This window comes from Balaenoptera ricei, chromosome 15, assembly GCF_028023285.1.
Source record: "Balaenoptera ricei isolate mBalRic1 chromosome 15, mBalRic1.hap2, whole genome shotgun sequence".
Taxonomy (NCBI): domain Eukaryota; kingdom Metazoa; phylum Chordata; class Mammalia; order Artiodactyla; family Balaenopteridae; genus Balaenoptera; species Balaenoptera ricei.
Genome location: NC_082653.1, coordinates 52,288,409 through 52,308,045, shown reverse-complemented (window position 1 = coordinate 52,308,045; position 19,637 = coordinate 52,288,409). Strand labels below are relative to the sequence as shown.

At 63.7% G+C, this 19,637-nt stretch overlaps 1 protein-coding gene across 2 annotated transcripts; it reads left to right on the top strand.

Annotated features, from left to right (window-relative positions):
• The first annotated feature begins 1,230 nt into the window (after positions 1-1,230).
• CASKIN1 (CASK interacting protein 1) lies at positions 1,231-19,623 on the top strand. 2 transcript variants are annotated; one of them, XM_059897047.1, is made up of 20 exons: positions 1,231-1,381; positions 7,770-7,821; positions 7,929-8,026; positions 8,234-8,379; positions 8,470-8,565; positions 8,682-8,812; positions 9,273-9,381; positions 9,463-9,571; positions 9,674-9,756; positions 9,922-10,039; positions 11,061-11,162; positions 11,267-11,355; positions 11,432-11,516; positions 11,602-11,693; positions 12,488-12,598; positions 12,680-12,781; positions 14,206-14,344; positions 14,423-16,468; positions 17,145-17,550; positions 17,915-19,623. In XM_059897047.1, exons 1-20 carry the CDS (start codon positions 1,288-1,290, stop codon positions 18,012-18,014), a joined length of 4,308 nt encoding a protein of 1,435 aa, XP_059753030.1. In that variant the 5' UTR covers positions 1,231-1,287; the 3' UTR covers positions 18,015-19,623. The 2 variants fall into 2 exon arrangements, with proteins under 2 accessions (XP_059753030.1, XP_059753029.1); XM_059897046.1 differs by having other exon boundaries at positions 9,662-9,756.
• Positions 19,624-19,637: the final 14 nt, after the last annotated feature.

Here is a 19,637-nt window from a genome sequence, read left to right as displayed (position 1 = left end):
AGGAAACTGAACCTGAGCTGGGACACAGACCCCAACCAGTCTGTCTCTAGAATGCTGCAGCCATGACAAGGTGAGGACCGGAGGCTAAGGCCCAGGAGGTCAGAAGGGAGAGACTTCTGGGTGTGTGTGGGGTGGGTGGGGGGAGGGTTATTGTCAAGCAGGACAGTCCCCTGTGGGGCTGCCAGAATCTGTGCCTGGAGGCTGGGGGGTAAGCAGGCTTGTGTGGGGTTCAGATTGCTGCTGGGCAGGGCTGTGACCCCATTGGTGCTGCGACCGGGGGGATTGAAACCCCCTGGGTGGTGGACCTGAAGAGTTACACCCCAGTTGGTGCTGGGGATGGGGGAGCCGAGCCCCTCTTAGTGGTAAGTGTGAGGGGCTGAACCCCAGTTGGTGCTGGGCAGGTGCACTGAGGTTGGGGTTCGACTGAGGAGGGGGCGGTTGGGGGTCGCCTAGCATTGTTTGTGGAGAGAGCCAGAGGCTGCAGGGCATGAAGGTGCAGTTGCGGGAAGGGGAGGGCGGGTTCCCTGACACCGAATTCATTATTGGGAGATTCCTCTTCACAGTCCCTCGACACCTCCCACGGGAACCACGGGCCAGAAATGTCTGACAGCCCCTGGCGGGCCGGCTTCTGTGCCGCCGATGCCTGGGTATCTCCATGCCCGGGTCCCCGCCCGCCCACTGTCTGAGTCCCTCCCCCCGTGGGTCCCGCAGCCTCTGGAAGCCTCGCTCAGGCTCTGCCTGGCGCCGCCGCCGAGTCGGGGCTCAGTGTCCGGCCCCCCGGTGGCTGCTGTCCCTAGCCCCTGGCGGTCGCCGGGGCCGCGGGGTGTCCGCAGAGGCCGGGCCTGAGCCGCGCGGCCCGCACGTGGGGAGGGGGCGTCTCGGGAGGACGGGTCCTAATGTAGGGGCGGAGCCAAGGAGTCGGGCGCGCGGCCGGCGCGGGCGCACCGAGGTCAGCGGCCGCGGAAGGGGGGACCCAGGCGTCCGGGAGGCGGCGCCAGGTGCCGCGCCCCCGCCCCGCTCCCGCCGCCGCCGCCGGCCCCCGCCCCGCTCCCGCCGCCGCCGCCGCCGCCGCTGGCCCCCGCCCCCGGGCCGCCCCCCGCCCGTGACGCGCTCCCCGCCCCCTCCGCGCCGGGAGCCCGAGCCCGAGCCGGAGCCCGAGGACAGCGAGGGGCGCGGGCGGCGGAGGAGGCGGCGGGGGAGGGAGGAGGATGCGGCGGGTGCCGCGGGGCCGCCACCGCCTCTGAGCCGCGCCGAGCTCAGCCGCGTCGCTGCGGCCCCGGTCGCGCCATGGGGAAGGAGCAGGAACTGGTGCAGGCGGTGAAGGCGGAGGACGTGGGGACCGCGCAGAGGCTGCTGCAGAGGCCGCGGCCCGGAAAGGCCAGTGAGTGCGGGGGGTACGGGGGGCGCGGGGAGCGGGCGCGAGCCGCGGCGCGCCCTGGGGCCGTCTCCAGCGCCGAGCCCCCCACCCCGCCCGGCGCAGGGCGGGGAGGGGGATGCTGTCGGGTCCCCGGGGGCGGGGCGGGGCCAGCAGCGCCCAGACCCTCCGTCCGCGCCCCCCGCTGCCAGCACTGAAGGAGGGGCTGCATCGAGCGCCAGGCCGTCACCCGAGCCCCCCAGCGGGCACCTGGCGGCACCCACCTTCCAGGCCGCAGGCATTCGCATCCCTCTCTCCTGCCTCCGTTCCCCTCCCTTCCCGGGCTGCGGGCTGACAGCTGGAGGTCTCTTCTGGGCCTTTAAAGGGCGAGGCGGATTCCCCCCCACGCCATGGAGAGAGGGAGGGGCCTCTTGCGGTAAGGGGAGACCACAGGGCTGACAGTCTCTGTCAGACCCCCTCCCCGCCCCATGTTTAATAACATGCTTAGCAGGGAAGGGGGGGGGGCAGGACCATGCTGGGGGTGTGGCTGCCCAGGCATGGCCGGCTGGGGGCCATTTACTGAAGGGGGAGCAGAGACCCAAGGTCGCCCAGCCCAGGGCAGGCTGAGTTCGAGGCAGGTGCAGACCCTGGTCCTCTCTGGCTTCCCTGCTGGAAAAGGAGACTGGGGGGGAGGGGGTCTCCCACTGGCCATCCTGAGCTTGTTCTGTGGGGGTCCCAGGGGATGGTTGGAAGCTTGGCGCCCTGATCCCAGCACTCATCCCAGCTCAGCCTGGAGCCTCCCCCGGGGACCCTGGAGATGGATGGATGGGCGTGTGGACAAGCCGCGTGTGTGACTGCGCACGTATGGCCGTGTCAGTGTGTCAGGGCACCTGTGTGGGCGCGGGCAGGGCTCTGCTGGGTAGCAGGTGGGGTCTGGGTGCCCCGACTCCCCATGCCACCCCCTGGGACTGTATGTAAGTCAGGGAGGTACCCTCCCCTCTCTCCAGGGGAGATGCTGAGAACTGAGACAGCCTCTGGGGCAGGTGGGGGTAGGTCCTTGAGCCCCAGGAGGACCCCTCCCACTGCAGCCCCTGCCTGGCCGCTACTATCTGCTCTGTGCAATTAGAGAGCTGCACATCTGTGCCTCGCCAGCACACATACACAGGTGGGCCCTGCCTTCCACACTGGAGGCCCAGGGACAGTCTGCCAATTAGGGCTGGCTTCAGGGCCTCGGGGTTCAGAAAGGGAGGGCTTTCAGGCAGAGGCAACCTCAGCTGAGCCTCAAAAGCAGGCTCAGGGATTGAGAGGTGGAAGGCAAGGCAAAGTCTTCCACCTAGTGGCCATCCGACCTTGGGCACAGGCATCTCCAGTCTCTGGGCTTCAGTCTCCTCATCTGTAGGATGGGGACGTTTGTGGTCCCTGCCTCGTAGCATTGTTGTAAGAACAGTGAGTACACGCATGAAGCCCAGGCACTTAGTAAGTGCTCCGGAAGTGCTAACTGTGGCCATTTCCTAGACAGCCCAGGGCAGTGCGCCGAGGAAGTGGGGGGCATCAGATTTGGCGACTCCTCCCCCCTTTTACTCTGGCCATCCGGGGGAGGTGTGGGGACCCTTACCTCTACCTGTGTCTCCGCCTGGATCTCTGCATTTGCCCCTGCATGGCCTGGTCTCCGGGTAGGAGGGACACCTGCCCTGGCACCCGAATCTGGGCTCTCTGACTCACAGGGGCGGGCATAATAAATCAGACCGAGAAATCTCTCCATGAATTAGCTCGGTTGTCATGGCAACACTGGCCTGCTTTGGAGTAAGATGTATTTTGATTCAGCAAAGTACAGCTGGAGTTTGGGCCATGGGGTAGGGGGCATCCAGCGGTACTCCCTGGGGCCCCCAACTCCAGAGGTGTTCCCACGATTCTTTTTTTTTTTTTTTTTTTTAAGAGGATACTTTTTTTTTTAATATATATTTATTTATTTTATTTTATTTTTGACTGTGTTGGGTCTTCAGTTCGTGCGAGGGCTTTCTCTAGTTGCGGCAAGCGGGGGCCACTCTTCATCGCGGTGCGGGGACCGCTCTTCATCGCGGTGCGCGGGCCTTTCACTATCGCGGCCCCTCCCGTTGCGGGGCACAGGCTCCAGACGCGCAGGCTCAGTAGTTGTGGCTCACGGGCCCAGCTGCTCCGTGGCATGTGGGATCTTCCCAGACCAGGGCTCGAACCCGTGTCCCCTGCATTAGCAGGCAGATTCTCAACCACTGCGCCACCAGGGAAGCCCCCCACGATTCTTGTTTCCACAGTCTCCTCCTTGTGCTGACACCTTCCCTTCACCCCACACCCCAGTGACACCCCAGGCTCTGTCAGCACCCCTATCCCGCCTGAAGGGAGCCTCCACTTACATGCACAGGCACCGTCACCTTTAGCAGTCATCCTTGAAGTGAAGAAGAGACTGCTAGGGAGGGAAAATACTAGGGTGGAGGCTGGTCTTCTGGGGTGCAGGCAGACACCCTGCCCTTCCTTCTGGCCCAACCTCCCCTTTCTTCCATTTCACTGAAGACTACGGCCAGTGCTCCTGTGCTTACTCACCTTGGCCCACTAAGAGTTCCCTTCCAGCGTCTGGCTCAGAGCTGCCTGCCCTGGGGGATTTGAGAGGGTGCCTTTCTATGCTGGAGGCCACAGGGCTCAGCCAATCTGAGGTGGGAGCAGAGGAGGCCAAGACCACGTCCCTGTAGGGGACCGATGTGGCTCTGTGGAGGTGGCCTGTGGGTGGCTTCCGTGGTTGGAGGAGCATCTGGGCAGAGGGGTGGAGGGAGGCCACAAGGGTAGAGTGGAAAAGGGTCTGGGGTGGGCTCCCCCCAGGGCCTCTGCAGCTGGAGTTTGGAGGTGACTTCACAGGTAGGGGTGGTATCAGGAGAGCAGTTAGAGGGCTGGGGTGATAGGAGACCGGAGAGCCAAAGTCATGGGGGCGGTCAGGGGCAAGGCGTATGCACTATGACTGATGGCAATCTGTAGGACTTAGTGCCCTCGTGGAAAAGGGAAAGGGGCTCCTGGGGCCTTCAGCTTATCCCCACTTGCCCTCCTCTCTCCCACCTACCCAGGCCCCTGAAGCCATGCTCTGCTCCAGCTTCATTCAGGGCACCTATCTCCATGAGGTGCAACCCCCCAGCCCCAGGCAGGCTGCAGTTCTGGGACCTTCCCGGGTGTCCAGTGTCCCCATGGGAATTGGGGGTGCTCCAAGACCTCAAGGCCCCCTTCATCCAATTCCAGCACTTTTCCTCTTTGAGGAGACCAGCGGCTGGGAGTGTGTGGTGGGGAGATGACCTTAGCAATATGCTCCTTCTCCTGTGGGGAGTGATCCCCTTCTGGATGGAGACACCCTCTCCCCACTGGTGTCTGTGTCACTTCCTGGGCCTCAACCTCCAGTCCCTCTGAGATTTCAGCACCTGCAGCTGTGACTGGGCGAGCAGGTGGGCCTGGCCTCGGGCTCCACTCCGAGCACCTGGCTCCGCAGCTGCCTGGGCACCCTGGCTGCGGGAGGGAGGAGAGTGAGCTGGCCTGGGAAGTCTTGTGGGGAGAAGCTGAGAACTGGCTACATGGGAACTAAGAAGGGTGGGGGGCAGCAGACATTAGAGTCGGGGGGCAGAGCCTTCTGGTGGGGGAATGTGCTGAGCATGGGCTTGAGCAAGGCAGGGGTGCTGGGGGACAGCGATGCCTGGGCTCCCTTCAGCTTCACGACAAGGGACCGTGGCAGGCCCGGCCGCATAATCCACAGAGCCCAGCGCAAAATGAAAATGGTGGGGGGGTGACTTGTCCAAAAAAATAATAGGACTTCCCTGGTGGTCCAGTGGTTAAGACTCCACGCTTCCACTGCAGCGGGCGCGGGTTCAATCCCTGGTCGGGGAAGTTCCGCATGCCACAAGATGGGGCCAAAAAAAACCCCAAAAACAAAAACAAAAAATAACAATCTCACAACAGCAGAGCACCCAGCCAGGTGTGGGGCTCGTCTGAGTAGCTGCACAGGTGACACACTTGAAGCCGACCCTGGCAGGTGGACAGAGCGTGTGGGATGAGGGTACAGTTCAGTCACCAGTTACTGAGCACCGTGTGTGCGCCTGGCACTGTTTTAGCCACCAAGGATACGGCAGTGAGCAAAATAGATAAAAACCATTGTCCTCTTGGAGCTTGTAATTTAGTGATGGAGATGGACAATAAACAAGATAAATGGTGGTATGGGGGCTAAAGAGAAAAATACAACAGACACGAGATGGGAAGGGGATTACCGTTGTATTTATTATTTATTTTTTATTTTTTGGCCACACTGCACAGCTTGCAGGATCTTAGTTCCCCAGCCAGGGACTGAACCTGGGCCATGGCAGTGGAAGTGCCGAGTCCTAACCACTGGACCACCAGGAAACTCCCAGGGGATTACCATTTTAGATGGGGGAGGAGGCTTTGACAAGCAGGTCTTGGATAGAGACCTGAAGGACATGAAGAGGGAATAATGGGGATAATTGAGAGAAGAATGGCTCACACACACACACACACACACACACACACACACACAGCATGTGCAAAGGCCCTGTGGCAGGGGAGACAGGTGTGTTGGAGTGCCATCAAGGAGGCTCAGGTGGCTGGAACAGGGATGAGGAGGAAGTCGAAGTGAAAGGAGGGCTGCATCATCAGGGCCATTGTCCGGCTTTGGCCTCCAACCCCAGTGAGACAGGAGCAATGGGACCGGACCCATGTTCTAACGGGATCCCCCTGACCTCAGTGGGTATGGAGGATGGACTGGAGGGGGCAGGGTGGAAGTGGGGATGCCAGGGGGAGGTGATGGCAGTGTTCCTTCGAGGGACGCTGGCCTGGCCCAGGGTGGTGATGATGGTGCTGGTGAGAAAGGGTAGGATTCCAGGTGTGCTTTGAAAGTGTCTTGAAAGTAGAGCCAACAGGATTGACCGATGGAGAAGATATAAGGGCTCAAGAAAGGACCCAGGGCTGCCTCCAAGGTTTTGCCCTGGACCACCACGGGGAAGGAGGGGTGGCACTGCTGCCAACTTAGACAGCCGTTAGCATCAGCCAAGTGTCTGAGGCGGGGGGAGCGGCAGGGGAGTGGAGACGCCTCTCATCCTGGAGCCTCAGCTCTTCGGCTCTTCAGCAAAGCCCCTCACTGGGGAGGGTGGGGTGGGATTACTATAGAGCTAGTATTAGGAACTGCCACGTGCTGAGCCGACTCTGTGCCAGACCCTTCATGTGTTGTCTGGAGGCGCCCTTAGGCCTTTGAGGCTGGCCCTGTTAGACCCTTCGAGCTCACAGCCAAGGCCTCAGGGCTAGTAAGGGGCAGAGGGAGGATTTGAATTCAGGCCCGTCTCTGACTTTGTGGGCTTTGTGGGCCATTGGGGGACCCACACCCTACATCCAAAAGCTGAGAACTGAGGCCGGAGCAGCCGGGGCTGCTGTGGGTCACAGAGCGGGCCCTGCAGCAGCCCCTCTGTGACTCGACTCCCTCAGCCCCCTGCCCCCATCCCTGTCCTGAGCCTGGACAAAGGGGCTTCTGTCCTGCCAGCCCCTCCCTCACAGAGTGACTGACCCACAAATGGTTTATGTAACCGTGGCCTAGACAGGCAGGGGATTGGCCCGAGTCCGGCTGGACCTGAGCCCACGGGGAGGGCATTGGTGGGCTTCCCTCCTCTGGCAGGCGGCTGGTGGAGGCCAGGACTGGGGAGGCCCCGGGAGGAGACTGGGGCCCCCAAGGGAGGGCTGGAGCCCCTCGGGCTTCAGGAGGGCTGACCCTGGGGCCTGTGCATGCCCCCATAGATGAGGGGGCCATTGTAATGTGGTTGCTTGGAGGCACTGGCCCACTTGCCTGCCTCCCCATCCTGCCCTGCCAAATGGGGCTCATCTACACAGGCCAGCCCCGGGGCTGGGAGTTGGGGGAGGCTGAACCCTGGAAATGCATATCTTCCCCAGAGATACCCCCATTTCCGGGTGTTCCAGCCTTCCTGGGCCACCCCCGGCCCCATCTGGGTCCTTCTGAGAGACAGATTGGGCTGGCTCTCTCCCTCCCACCATTGGCAGATGCTCAGCCAGCGTCTCAAGGGAGGGGGTTCATGTGCACATGTGTGCGCCTGTGTGGGTGCACAGCCCTGGCTTCTGTTCCCAGGCAGGGACAGGCCCTATGAACCTCCCAATGTCTTAGTTCAGTGGGAAACCAAGGGCCAAAAGCTGGTACCTGATGCTGAGTGCCGGAAACAGGGTTGAATGAATGAACGTTTCTAGACTAAAGACCTAGATAGCTTTGGCTCTGAGCCTGCCAGGGAGCTAGCCAGCCGCTCTCTGCCTGCTCTCTGTCTAGAGGGGGCTGGGACCCAGGTAGGCCTCAGTAGGGGCTGGACAGAGCCTCCCTCACCATGTCTCCTTCCCACCCCAGAGCTCCTGGGCTCCACCAAGAAGATCAATGTCAATTTCCAAGACCCAGATGGGTGAGTTCTCAGCCCGGGGAGATGTCAGTCTGGTATGGGGGTCAAGGACTCCTGGGGAAGGCAGGGTTCCCGGCTCCTTGCCCATACATGTCTATCACCTGTCCCAGCTTTTCTGCCCTGCACCACGCGGCCCTGAATGGCAACACAGAATTGATCACCCTGCTGCTGGAGGCCCAGGCTGCTGTGGACATCAAGGACAACAAAGGCAAGGCCTGTCAGGGACCTCAGAGCCAGAGGCAGGGTGTCAAGGTCAGAAGTGGGGTCCCTGGAAGCCAGGATGGTCCCTCAACTGAGGTCTCAGCCCCGGGTCTTGGTCTGGGTTGAGGCAGGTTCTCATGGGATCAGCGTCCTAGAAGTCAGGGTTGGGTTCAGGGTCAGGGGCTAGCTCCCAACCGCCCCCCCCTGCCCCCAGGCATGCGGCCGCTACACTATGCGGCCTGGCAGGGCCGGAAGGAGCCCATGAAGCTGGTGCTGAAGGCGGGCTCAGCGGTGAATGTCCCGTCTGATGAGGGCCACATCCCCCTGCACTTGGCGGCCCAGCATGGTCACTACGACGTGGTAAGGACCGCCTCAGGGGTGACAGGGTGCCTGGGGCAGAATGAGCCCGACGGATGCATTGGGCCTGACCACGCCCTGTGGTCCCTGCAGTCTGAGATGCTGCTCCAGCACCAGTCCAACCCGTGCATGGTGGACAACTCGGGGAAGACGCCCCTGGACCTTGCCTGTGAGTTCGGCCGCGTTGGGGTAAGTCTCCCCAGGGAGCTGAGTGGGACTCCAACTTCTTCTAGGGTGGGAGTGGGAGACAAACTGCAGCTCCCCACCCCATTCCTGGGCCCCCCTACTCTGACCCCTCCTTCCAGGTGGTCCAGCTGCTCCTGAGCAGCAACATGTGTGCGGCCTTGCTAGAGCCCCGGCCAGGGGACACCGCTGACCCCAATGGCACCAGCCCCCTGCACCTGGCAGCCAAGAATGGCCACATCGACATCATCAGGTATGGCCGTGGGGGGGTGGGCGGGGTAAGGGGCGCCCAGCCTTGGGGTTCCTGCTCCTGGCTTGGCAATAAGACAGGAGCAGCCAGGGAGCCGTGGGGATGTGGTCAGGTCTCTGGATACGAAGGATGCCTCAAGCCGCCCACATAAAGGATGCACTGGAGGGGGCTGGGGAGTGGTCTTCTATAGCCCCAGTCTGTGCCACTTGCTGGGTGACCTTGAGGAGACTCTTAACTTCTCTGAGCCTCAGTTTCCCCATCCTTAAAGTGGCCATCGCAGCAATGCCTACACTAGGATGAGACGAGATAAGAGTGTGAAGGGTTAACACAGGGAGGGGTTGTTGGGGATGTGGGACAGGGTTAGCTCATCCTCAGCCCCCAGGAACTGGAGCCCGGCTTGGGGGTGCTGGGGCAGAGGGCTCTCTGTGCAGGGCCCTGCCTGCTCCTCCTACCTCCCCGTCAGACTCCTCCTCCAAGCTGGCATTGACATTAACCGCCAGACCAAGTCCGGCACGGCCCTGCACGAGGCCGCACTCTGTGGGAAGACGGAAGTGGTTCGGCTGCTGCTCGATGTGAGTTAGGGGCCAGAGGGAGCTGGGGTCAAGTGGGGGTGTAGGGGGCTCCTGAGAGTCCTCACCCTCTGGCACATACAGAACGGGATCAATGCCCACGTGAGGAACACCTACAGCCAGACGGCCCTGGACATCGTGCACCAATTCACCACCTCCCAGGCCAGCAAGGAGATCAAGCAGCTGCTGCGAGGTGGGCCCGGGCGGGGCAGGGGGGCAGGGGTGGGGCCTGGGCCAGGCCGGCTCACAGGACTGGGGGGTCTGCCGCCTCCTGTGTCCCCAGAGGCCTCGGCAGCCCTGCAGGTCCGGGCTACCAAGGATTATTGCAACAATTACGACCTGACCAGCCTCAACGTGAAAGCCGGGGACATTATCACAGTAAGGATAGCCTGGGGCTGCTGGAACAGGGATGAATGGGACCTGGGATGCTCCCCACAACACCCGGCAGCAACTGGGGGGTCTGAGCAGGAGGCCAAGGCCACCCACCCACTTAACATGGAGGGGTGTCTCCCTGAGTGTGCTCCCCCCACCGTACTTGGCCAGGTCCTCGAGCAGCATCCAGACGGCCGGTGGAAGGGCTGTATCCATGACAACAGGACAGGCAATGACCGTGTGGGCTACTTCCCGTCCTCCCTGGGCGAGGCCATCGTCAAGCGAGCAGGTAAGTCCCACCCAGGGATGGGCTCGCGGGCCAGAAGGAAGCAGGTGCATGGCGTTTTGGGTGGCAGAGCAAGGATCGTCAGCTCTAACCATTGCTAGGTGTGGGGTCCAGAGTGTGTCCTGCCAGCTGTCTCCTCATCAGCGTCCCCTGACCCACTCCTTCATGTATTCAACAGACATTGCATGCCAGGCACTAGGAATAGACGGTATCCCAGATGGACGTCATTCTTGCTCCCAAGGAGCTTGCCCTAGGGGAGGGAGGGGAGAAGGGAACAGTGAAATAAATGTGGAAGGAAACGTACCAACCGGTAACACAGAGATTGCAGGTGGAGACCCACTTTAGACAAGTGTGGACAGAGAAGGCCCTGAGAAGTGGGAGGGGCTGGCCACAGGCAGAGCATTCCAGGCAGCGGGAACCACATGTGCAAAGGCACTGAAGCAGGACAGAGTGTGACTGTGTAAGGGTCCAAAGGAGCCCAGTGTGGCTGACTTGGTGACGGAGAGGGAGGGGGCGCAGGATGAGGCCATAGGGCCATGGAATGGCTTCAGATGGGGGACTGGTGTGATTGGTTTACCCCACAGAGAGGATATGGAGATTGACAGGCCGGGTGAGAGGGCAGAGGGGGGCCAGTTAGGAGGTTTGGCCAATCCACCCGAGGTCATCTAGTTCCCTGGGGTGAGGAGCCTGGACCCAGGCTCCTGGGGGCCTCCTCCCTCCCCCTGCTCCCCAGGCACAGAGGGGTTTGCACCCTCCTGCAATTCCCTACTCCCACCTACAGGACCACAGGATAGCCTGGCCTGCGCCCCTCTCTGCCATGCTCTCCTGCTCTCCAATGTCCAAGGTTGGGAAGGGCCTTCTGAGGGTTGCTTAGCTCCTCGGAGACAGGGCAGGAGGAGGCTGTACTGACCCCCCCCAGGAACGTGTGTCCGGCCTCTGCTCTGTGCAGACTTGGGGGTCAGGCCAGGGGATGCCCCAGGCCTGGGCCAATCCAGGATTCAGGGAGACTGTGCTTGGCCCGTAGGTTCCCGAGCAGGTGCCGAACCAAGCCCACCCCAGGGAGGCAGCTCAGCAGGGCCCTCTGCACCCCCCGAGGAGATCTGGGTGCTGAGGAAGCCATTCACAGGTAGGTGGGGGCCTCTGGAGGGCGGTGGCAGTGGCACTTCTGCAAGGCAGCACCTGGGCTCTGCAGGGCTGGCGCTAGCTGATGCTGCTCCCTCCTGTTGGCAGGCGGGGACCGCAGTGGCAGCTTGAGCAGTGTGGCCAGTGGCCGGAGCAGCGGGGGCCACACCCTGCACGCAGGCTCTGAAGGGGTCAAGGTAGGTGGGGTGGTGGCAGGACCGGGATGGCCTGTGTCTAGAGCAGCACTGGCCAGCCGGCCTGTCTGGGTTGCAGCTTCTGGCCACGGTGCTCTCCCAGAAGTCTGTCTCCGACTCCAGCCCCGGGGACAGCCCTGTCAAGCCTCCGGAGGGCTCTTCAGGTAAGAGCAAGGACACAGCACTGCTGGCCTGGCCGGGAGGTAGCCCCCAGGCAGCCATTGCCCCACCACACCCTCTCGTCCCTAGGTGCCACCCGGTCTCAGACTCCAGTGACCCATGCCGGGCAGGTCTATGGGGAGCAGCCACCCAAGAAGCTGGAGGCAGCATCGGAGGGCAAGGTACAAGGCCTGGGCCGGCTGCAGGTGGGGGGGTGCCCAGGGCAGCCTGCCTGGCTTGGCCGCAGCGCGGCCAGGGCCCTAGACAGGCTGGGCCCGTCCTTCTGTTGGTCTGTCAGTCTGTTTGTGTAGCTGTTGTCTCTTGTATGTGCTGTGCGTGTAAGCTAGTGTGTCTAGGAAGTGTGACATGGGTGTGAGGTGAGTGGGGGTTTGTGTGTGGCTGGTGTGATTGTGATGCGGGCACATGTGCGCATGTGTATGTGTGTGGAATGGCATGGATGTGAGACGAGACAAGGCGTGTATGTGGGTGAGACAGGTCCTGTGTGCATGCACCTGCGTGCTAGGGCGGGCGTGAGCTGCTGGCTGAGTCCTCCTGCATTCCTCTGGGTAGAGCCCACCTTCCAGGGCGTAGAGGAGCAGCACTAAATTGCCCCGCCTGAGGCCCCATTCCCAGAGCCCCTCACACGGGGCCACACTGCAGGGTGTCCCTGGTCCAGGAATGGGGGGGACGGTCAGGGAGGCCTGTGATGTGGACAGCAGCTGGACCCTCCTGGTGGAGATCACAGAAGGAGGCCGAGGTGCTGGACGATGCTCAAGACAGCGGCACCCAGGACCACAGAGCGAGGAGGAGCACCCGGGCCAGGCTGACGGGGCCTGGCTGCAGACAGCCCAGCGGACAGCAGATTGCGCTGCGTGGTCTTCAGCTGAGCAGAGAAGGAGGCGCCGCGGTGGCTGGGGTGCATGCCTGGCGGGGGAGCAGGCGGGCGAGCCTGCAGCGGGTGCCTTGTGTCTTCCAGGGCGCCGAGGCTGTCAGCCAGTGGCTTGCCACATTCCAGCTGCAGCTCTACGCCCCCAACTTCATCAGTGCCGGCTATGACCTGCCCACCATCAGCCGCATGACCCCCGAGGTGAGCTGCCCGAAGGCTGTCTACCAGCTGACCCAGAGATGGGCCCCCAGACTCCTGCTAATGGGCCTCTCCTCCACCTAGGACCTCACGGCCATCGGGGTCACCAAGCCAGGCCACCGGAAGAAGATCACTGCAGAGATCAGCGGCCTGAGCATCCCCGACTGGCTGCCTGAGCACAAACCCGTAAGGCCCCCTGCACCCCAGTGGCCAGTCCCAGGATGGGCAAACAGACAGACAGACAGCCTGCCTCCCTGGCTACAGCCCACCCCTGCCCTCTGGGGAGTCCAGAGAGAGGAGAGCAGAGGATGACCTCTGTTTGTCTGTCAGGGGCACTGGGGCCCACCTCCCTGGGGCAGGGGCAGGGGCAGGGGCGGTGGTGACCGCCTCTGAGGGCTATCAGGGCAAGGGGAGCCTGAAGCCTGGAGAGTCCCCATCTCCACTACGTGCTCCACGCTCAGGCGGCCACACAGGGACACCGGAGCCACCCGGCACCCCACAGCACTGCCCATCACACACCCCCCCAGACACTGCAGGGGGCCGTGGGGATGGGACGTGCTTGCACACACCCAGGCACATGTATGGGGAAGACGCCTGTGCGTGTTTCGGGTACACAGCATGCGTACGCTAAATACATTCAAGGCGCCCACTGGTGACTGCAGACGCTGGCTGACAGCCACACCAGCCGCGGCCCGTGCTGTCACGAACAGGCACTCTGTGGTGGGACAGGCTCTGGGCTGGGAGAAGGTGGGCCCGGGGCCTGTCACATCCATGCTGCCTTTCTGGGCCTTGCGCTGTGCTTCGGGCTCCCACCCGTCTGTGAGGGAGATGCCATGGCCACCGAGAGCCCCAGGGCTGTGGGTTGGTGACAGGTGGGTTTGTGCTCATCCACTCTGCCTCACCCCACTCAGTCAGCGGCTCAGGGGTCCTCCCAGCCAGCACATCTGGGTCCCAGGGGCTTCACTTTGCTTGTGCACCCAAGGGGGGGGTGACCGAGTGTGCTGTGTTGATGCATGAGTGACATCCAGCTGGGAGTGTGGACGGGTGGATGCCATTCAGGGAGCCACCGGTGGTTCTGGGTGAAGACCATCACGGATATTTGCCAGGCGTGTGACGAGGCTGTGTGACGTGTGCCTGATGCTGGTGGGGAAGTGGTGAGAGGGCGTGAGCGTGACTCAGAGGGGTGTCAGTGCCCGTGGATGGCTGGGATGCAGGGTGTGTGTATATGCGTATCTGGTCGGTGGTGCTGTGTGTCTGTGTCCATGACGTGTGTGGTGTATCCACGTGGATGCTGTCCCCATGGCTGCCTGGGCAGGTGAGGAAGTGCATTCTTCCACCGGAAGCGCATTCTTCCCCCTCCCCCAAAGGGTATCCTGAGGAGAGAGTCGCTCTTCTGTGTGTGTTTGCATATGTTCGAAAGTGTGTGTGAGCTGGCCTTGGGCTCCTGTCAAGGCTGCACTGTCTCCAAAGCTGACGCCTCGGGCCTGTCTGTCTGTCCTTCCGTCTCTCTGTGCCAGGCTGGCCCGGTGCCCTCTCCTCTGACAGCTCTGAGTAATAGGCAGGGTGTGGGCAGCCAGCTCGGGCTGCCCTCTGTGTCCCCTGCTCCGTAGGCTAACCTGGCCGTGTGGCTGTCCATGATTGGCCTGGCTCAGTACTACAAGGTGCTGGTGGACAACGGCTACGAGAACATCGACTTCATCACCGACATCACCTGGGAGGACCTGCAGGAGATCGGCATCACCAAGCTGGGTGAGGCCCCACCCCGCCCCCACTGCCTCCTGGTCCTCGCCACCCTCCCTGGCCTGACCTGCCCCCTGCCCCACGCAGGACACCAGAAGAAGTTGATGCTGGCAGTGAGGAAACTGGCAGAGCTGCAGAAGGCAGAGTACACCAAGTATGAGGGGGGACCCCTGCGCCGGAAGGTACCACAGTCACTTGAAGTGATGGCCATCGAGTCGCCACCCCCGCCCGAGCCTGCCCCAGCTGACTGCCAGTCTCCTAAGATGACCACCTTCCAGGACAGTGAGCTCAGTGGTGAGCTGCAGGCTGCTCTGACGGGCCCGGCTGAAGGGGCTGCCGCTGCCGCTGCCCCTACTGAGAAGCCCTCCAACCACCTGCCGCCCACCCCAAGGGCCTCCATGCGGCAGGAGCCCAGCCTGGGTGGGCGGGCACGGCACATGAGCAGTTCTCAGGAGCTGCTGGGCGACGGGCCCCCAGGGCCTGGCAGCCCCATGTCACGAAGCCAGGAGTACCTGCTGGAGGAGGGGCCGGCCCTGGGTACCCCCCCCAAGGAGGCCCGGCCCAGCCGCCATGGCCACAGCGTCAAGCGGGCCAGTGTGCCCCCAGTGCCTGGCAAGCCACGGCAGGTCCTTCCACCAGGTACCAGCCACTTCACGCCCCCCCAGACTCCCACAAAAGCCCGGCCAGGCTCCCCGCAAGCCCTGGGGGGGCCTCATGGCCCAGCCCCAGCCACAGCCAAGGTGAAGCCCACCCCACAGCTGCTGCCACCAATGGAGCGACCCATGTCACCTCGCTCGCTGCCTCAGTCACCCACACACCGTGGCTTTGCCTACGTGCTGCCCCAACCCGTGGAGAGCGAGGCAGGGCCGGCTGCTCCGGGGCCTGCGCCTGCGGCCCTGCCCGCGCCTGTGCCCACACTGTGCCTGCCCCCTGAGGCCGACATGGAGCCAGGGCGGCCCAAGAAGCGCGCCCACAGCCTGAATCGCTACGCGGCGTCCGACAGCGAGCCGGAGCGGGATGAGCTGCTGGTGCCTGCCACCGTGGGGCCCTACGCCACAGTCCAGCGGCGCGTGGGCCGCAGCCACTCGGTGCGGGCATCCGCTGGCGCTGACAAGAACGTCAACCGCAGCCAGTCGTTTGCTGTGCGGCCGCGAAAGAAGGGCCCCCCCCCACCCCCGCCCAAGCGCTCCAGCTCAGCCATGGCCAGTGCCAACCTGGCTGATGAGTCAGTGCCAGATGCGGAGACCGAGGGGGCTGGGACCGAGGACGGCCGGCTGGGGGTCCGGGCACAGCGCCGGCGGGCTAGTGACCTGGCTGGCAGCGTGGACACAGGAAGCGCTGGCAGTGTGAAGAGCATTGCAGCCATGCTCGAGCTGTCGTCCATTGGGGGTGGGGGCCGGGCAGCCCGCAGGCCCCCTGAGGGCCACCCCATGCTTCGCCCCGCCAGCCCGGAGCCAGGCCGGGTGGCCACGGTGTTGGCCTCGGTGAAGCACAAGGAGGCCATTGGGCCTGACGGCGAGGTGGTGAACCGGCGCCGCACACTGAGTGGGCCTGTCACGGGACTTCTGGCCACTGCTCGCCGGGGTCCGGGAGAGCCAGGGGGGCCTGCAGATCACGGCCACTTTGTGGAAGATGGCGCTACCCGGCAGCGGCCTCGAGGTCCAGCCAAGGGTGAGGCAGGTGTGGAGGGCCCACCACTGGCCAGGGTGGAGGCCAGCGCCACGCTCAAGAGGCGCATCCGAGCCAAGCAGAGCCAGCAGGAGAACGTCAAGTTCATCCTCACTGAGTCCGACACGGTCAAGCGCCGGCCCAAGGCCAAGGAGAGGGAGGCAGGTCCCGAGCCTCCCCTACCGCCGCTGTCCGTGTACCAGAATGGAACAGGCACTGTGCGCCGCCGTCCAGCCTCTGAGCAGGCTGGGCCCCCAGAGCTGCCCCCGCCACCGCCACCCGCTGAGCCCCCGCCCTCTGACCTCTTGCACCTGCCCCCACTGCCCCCGCCAGACAGTGATGCCCGGAAGCCAGCCAAGCCACCTGTCTCTCCCAAGCCCATTCTGGCTCAGCCCGTGCCCAAGATCCAGGGCTCGCCCACGCCTGCCTCCAAGAAGGTGCCACTGCCAGGTCCTGGCAGCCCAGGTAGGTTCAGGGAGCCAGCTGGGGAAGGGCCCTCCTCCAGCTCCCCATGCCATGGTCTGAGGGGTTTTCCACTTCTTGGATTTAATGAAGGCCAGGTGGAGTGGGGTGGGAAAGTATCTTCAGACCCTCTTGTCCATCCACCCACTGGACCACTCCACCAACGAGAGCTGAGACAAGGGTGGATGATCCTTACATTCCTCAGTGAAGGAGACACAGAAACCCATGAATAGCAGCACCTGTGGAAGGAGGACAGGCCCACGATGCTGGAAGGCTAAGGGAGGATTCTGACCTGGCTGTAAAATGACCCAAGCACAGGAGGGAGGGGAGAGGCTTCCAGGCAGAAGGATCAGAGGTGCAAAGGCCCTGTGGCATTCAAGCAACGGGAGGGCCGGTGGCTGCAACAGGCCACACCTGGAGGGGAATGGAGGTGGGGGGCGGACCAGGCGGGGTTTGGAAGCAGTGACCCACGCAGGCCTGCACAGGGAAGCGCGCCCCCTGGCAGCCTCAGGGAGGCTGGGGGGCGGAGGGCTGGAGCTGGAGCCCGGCCGGCAGTGCAAAGGGCGTTATCTCTAATCCCGGGTTCGAGGCAGGGCGCTTGGGCAGGGCTTGTGCCGCGATAGGCAGCGCGCGCGCCGCGCGACCTCCCACGCCGGTGCGACTCTCCTCCTCCCCGCAGAGGTGAAGCGTGCCCACGGCACGCCGCCGCCCGTGTCTCCCAAGCCGCCGCCACCGCCCACGGCGCCCAAGCCGGCCAAGGCAGCTGCGGGGCTGCAGTCGGGCAGCGCCAGCCCGTCGCCCTCGCCGGCACGCCAGCCGCCTGCTGCCCTCACCAAGCCCGCCAGCACGCCGCCCTCGCTGAGTGCCAGCCCGGCCAGGCCCCCGTCCCCCGGTGTGCCCGCGCTGCACGTGCCCGCCAAGCCGCCGCGCGCTGCCGCAGCGGCAGCCGGGCCCCCCGCCGCGCCCGACGGCGCCTCGCCGGGGGACAGCGCCAGGCAGAAGCTTGAGGAGACTAGCGCGTGCCTGGCGGCCGCGCTGCAAGCTGTAGAAGAGAAGATCCGGCAGGAGGACGCGCAAGGCTCGCGGTAGGTGCAGGACCCGGTCCGGCGTGGGCGTAGGTGGGGGTCTGTGCGCCCCCGCGGCGGGTGCACACCTGGAGGCTGCCCTGCGAGGGCGGGGCCGAGTCGCGCCGGGCCCGAGTTGCGCCGGGTACGGCCTGGCGTGGGCGGGGCCCTACGAGCTGCCCCAGCCCCCGACAGAGGCTACTGTGCGTGGGCCGGGGGCGGAGCGGGGCAGATGTCGTGGGGGGGGGGCGTGGACTGTTCCGGCCCCGCCCCTGAAGGCGGGGGCGTGGCCTCCGCGAGGGCGGGACTTTGCGCGGAATGGGCGGGACACGGGGGCTGGAAGTTCTGCGCCGACTCAGCCAGTTCACGCTGCGCCCGCCCCCAGCTCTTCGGCCGCCGAGGAGAAGAGCACCGGCAGCATCCTGGACGACATTGGCAGCATGTTTGACGACCTGGCCGACCAGCTGGACGCCATGCTGGAGTGACGCGGCCGCCCAAGTTGGGCTCCCCCGCGCCGCCTGGGCTCCGGCCCGCACACTGACCTTTACCTCAGGATGGGTACCTCCGGGGGCGGCGCGAGCGGGCAGGGCGGTGGACCAAGGGGGAGGGGCACAGGGGGCAGCCCGCTAGGCGGCCGCGGGCACGAGGCGGGGGTGGGCCGTCCTGTCCAGACCCCGCACAAGCACAACTCCTGCCCCTGGGCCCAGCTTGGAGGACTGCCTGGTTGGGGGACCCAAGGGCTCTGGGCAGATGCTGCTGCCTCGTGGGTGCCCCCCTTCCTTATCTGCTGCTCCCTGTGCAATAACTGCTGGGCCATCTGCCCACCCACCACCGGGCTCTGCCCGCTGTGGGTGGAGGAGGGGAAACTCCTGAACCCCCTGCCCTGAGTCCAGGTTGGGTCCACCCTGGGAGGCAGCGGGAGGGGGGCAGCTGCTGTAGCCCCCTCCCCAGTCTGTGGCAGAGCACAGGCCTATGCCCAGCACAGAACTGCCCATTGGGGACCTCTGCCAGCCACTCCAGCGCAGCACAAGGGGCTGGGGTTGGGCCCCCTGCCCCACTGCACCCCCCTCCCTGAATATAAGCTATCAAAGAGTATTAATTTATTGGGAATAAGCTGAGGCAGATTTCCCCAGAGAAATAAAAAGGTATAACTTTAACAAATATATATTTAAAGAAAGAAGAAATATTATTGATTCTATAGAAAACCATTTACCAACTGCAAGGACGCTGGAGTCTAGCTCAAGACAAAAGCTGTTAGAGGCCCCGGCCATCTGTCTGTCTATCCTTCCCTCCCTCTGTCCAGGAGTGGCCAGACCTCTGGGCCCAGTAGCACAAACAGGAGGCTGGGGTCTGGGGGAGGGGTCTGTGCTCCGCCAGGGCCTCCCCTCTGCTCTCTCTCCTAACTTCTCTGCGTCTGAAGAACTTGAAGGATGTGCCTTGCTCGCCGCTGGGCTGTGTCATCCACGCCGTGGAGACAGTGGGGAGGGCTCTGCCTCTCCCATGGGTGCTGGTGTGAGGGTGCACCTGGGCTTCAGGGGAGCTGTGTGCACGGCGTGGTGAACGTGGGCGCGTCAGTTGGGTGACAGCAGTGGGTGCAGGGCATGCATGCCAGGCTGCGTGTGAGGGTGTGCCCAACCCTCCCTCCTTGGGGCCCTGAGCTGGCGCCGCGCAGCCAGCCCACCCCCGCTCCAGTTCCCACAGACGCTCTGCTCATGGTCTGAGGCCGTATCGTGTGGTCGTTCTCGCCTTCTCTCCCTCCCTCTCCCCCCTCCAAAAAGTACTGATCGGCCTCCTCTATCGTGTTTGCTGATCCACATGTCTTGGGCACAACTTTGACATTTCTTAACAAAAAAGAGAATTAAAAAGCGCCGAAAACCAGCGATTGTGATTCGGGTGGGCTGAGGGGGTCTGCCAAGGTGGTGCCTGGGTGTGTGGGGCCCCTTCCAGTGGTCATGTGCTGGCATGTCCCCGGGTGGGTGGGCTTGGCCAGCTACCTGGCCTCTCCACAGTGGGTGGCCCAGGCCAGGGCCAGCAGGTGGGGAAGGGGGGTCCGGGCAGGGAGTTACTGTCAGCTGTCAATAAACAGCAGAAAATGGAGCTGCCTGGCT

Bases quoted from the DNA above. Each gene is read 5' to 3' on its own strand.
- CASKIN1 (XM_059897046.1), top strand. From the start codon at position 1,288: ATGGGGAAGGAGCAGGAACTGGTGCAGGCGGTGAAGGCGGAGGACGTG. The intron at 8,380-8,469 runs GTAAGGACCGCC...TGGTCCCTGCAG, and splicing joins AGCATGGTCACTACGACGTG to TCTGAGATGCTGCTCCAGCA. The intron at 12,782-14,205 runs GTAAGGCCCCCT...CCTGCTCCGTAG, and splicing joins GGCTGCCTGAGCACAAACCC to GCTAACCTGGCCGTGTGGCT.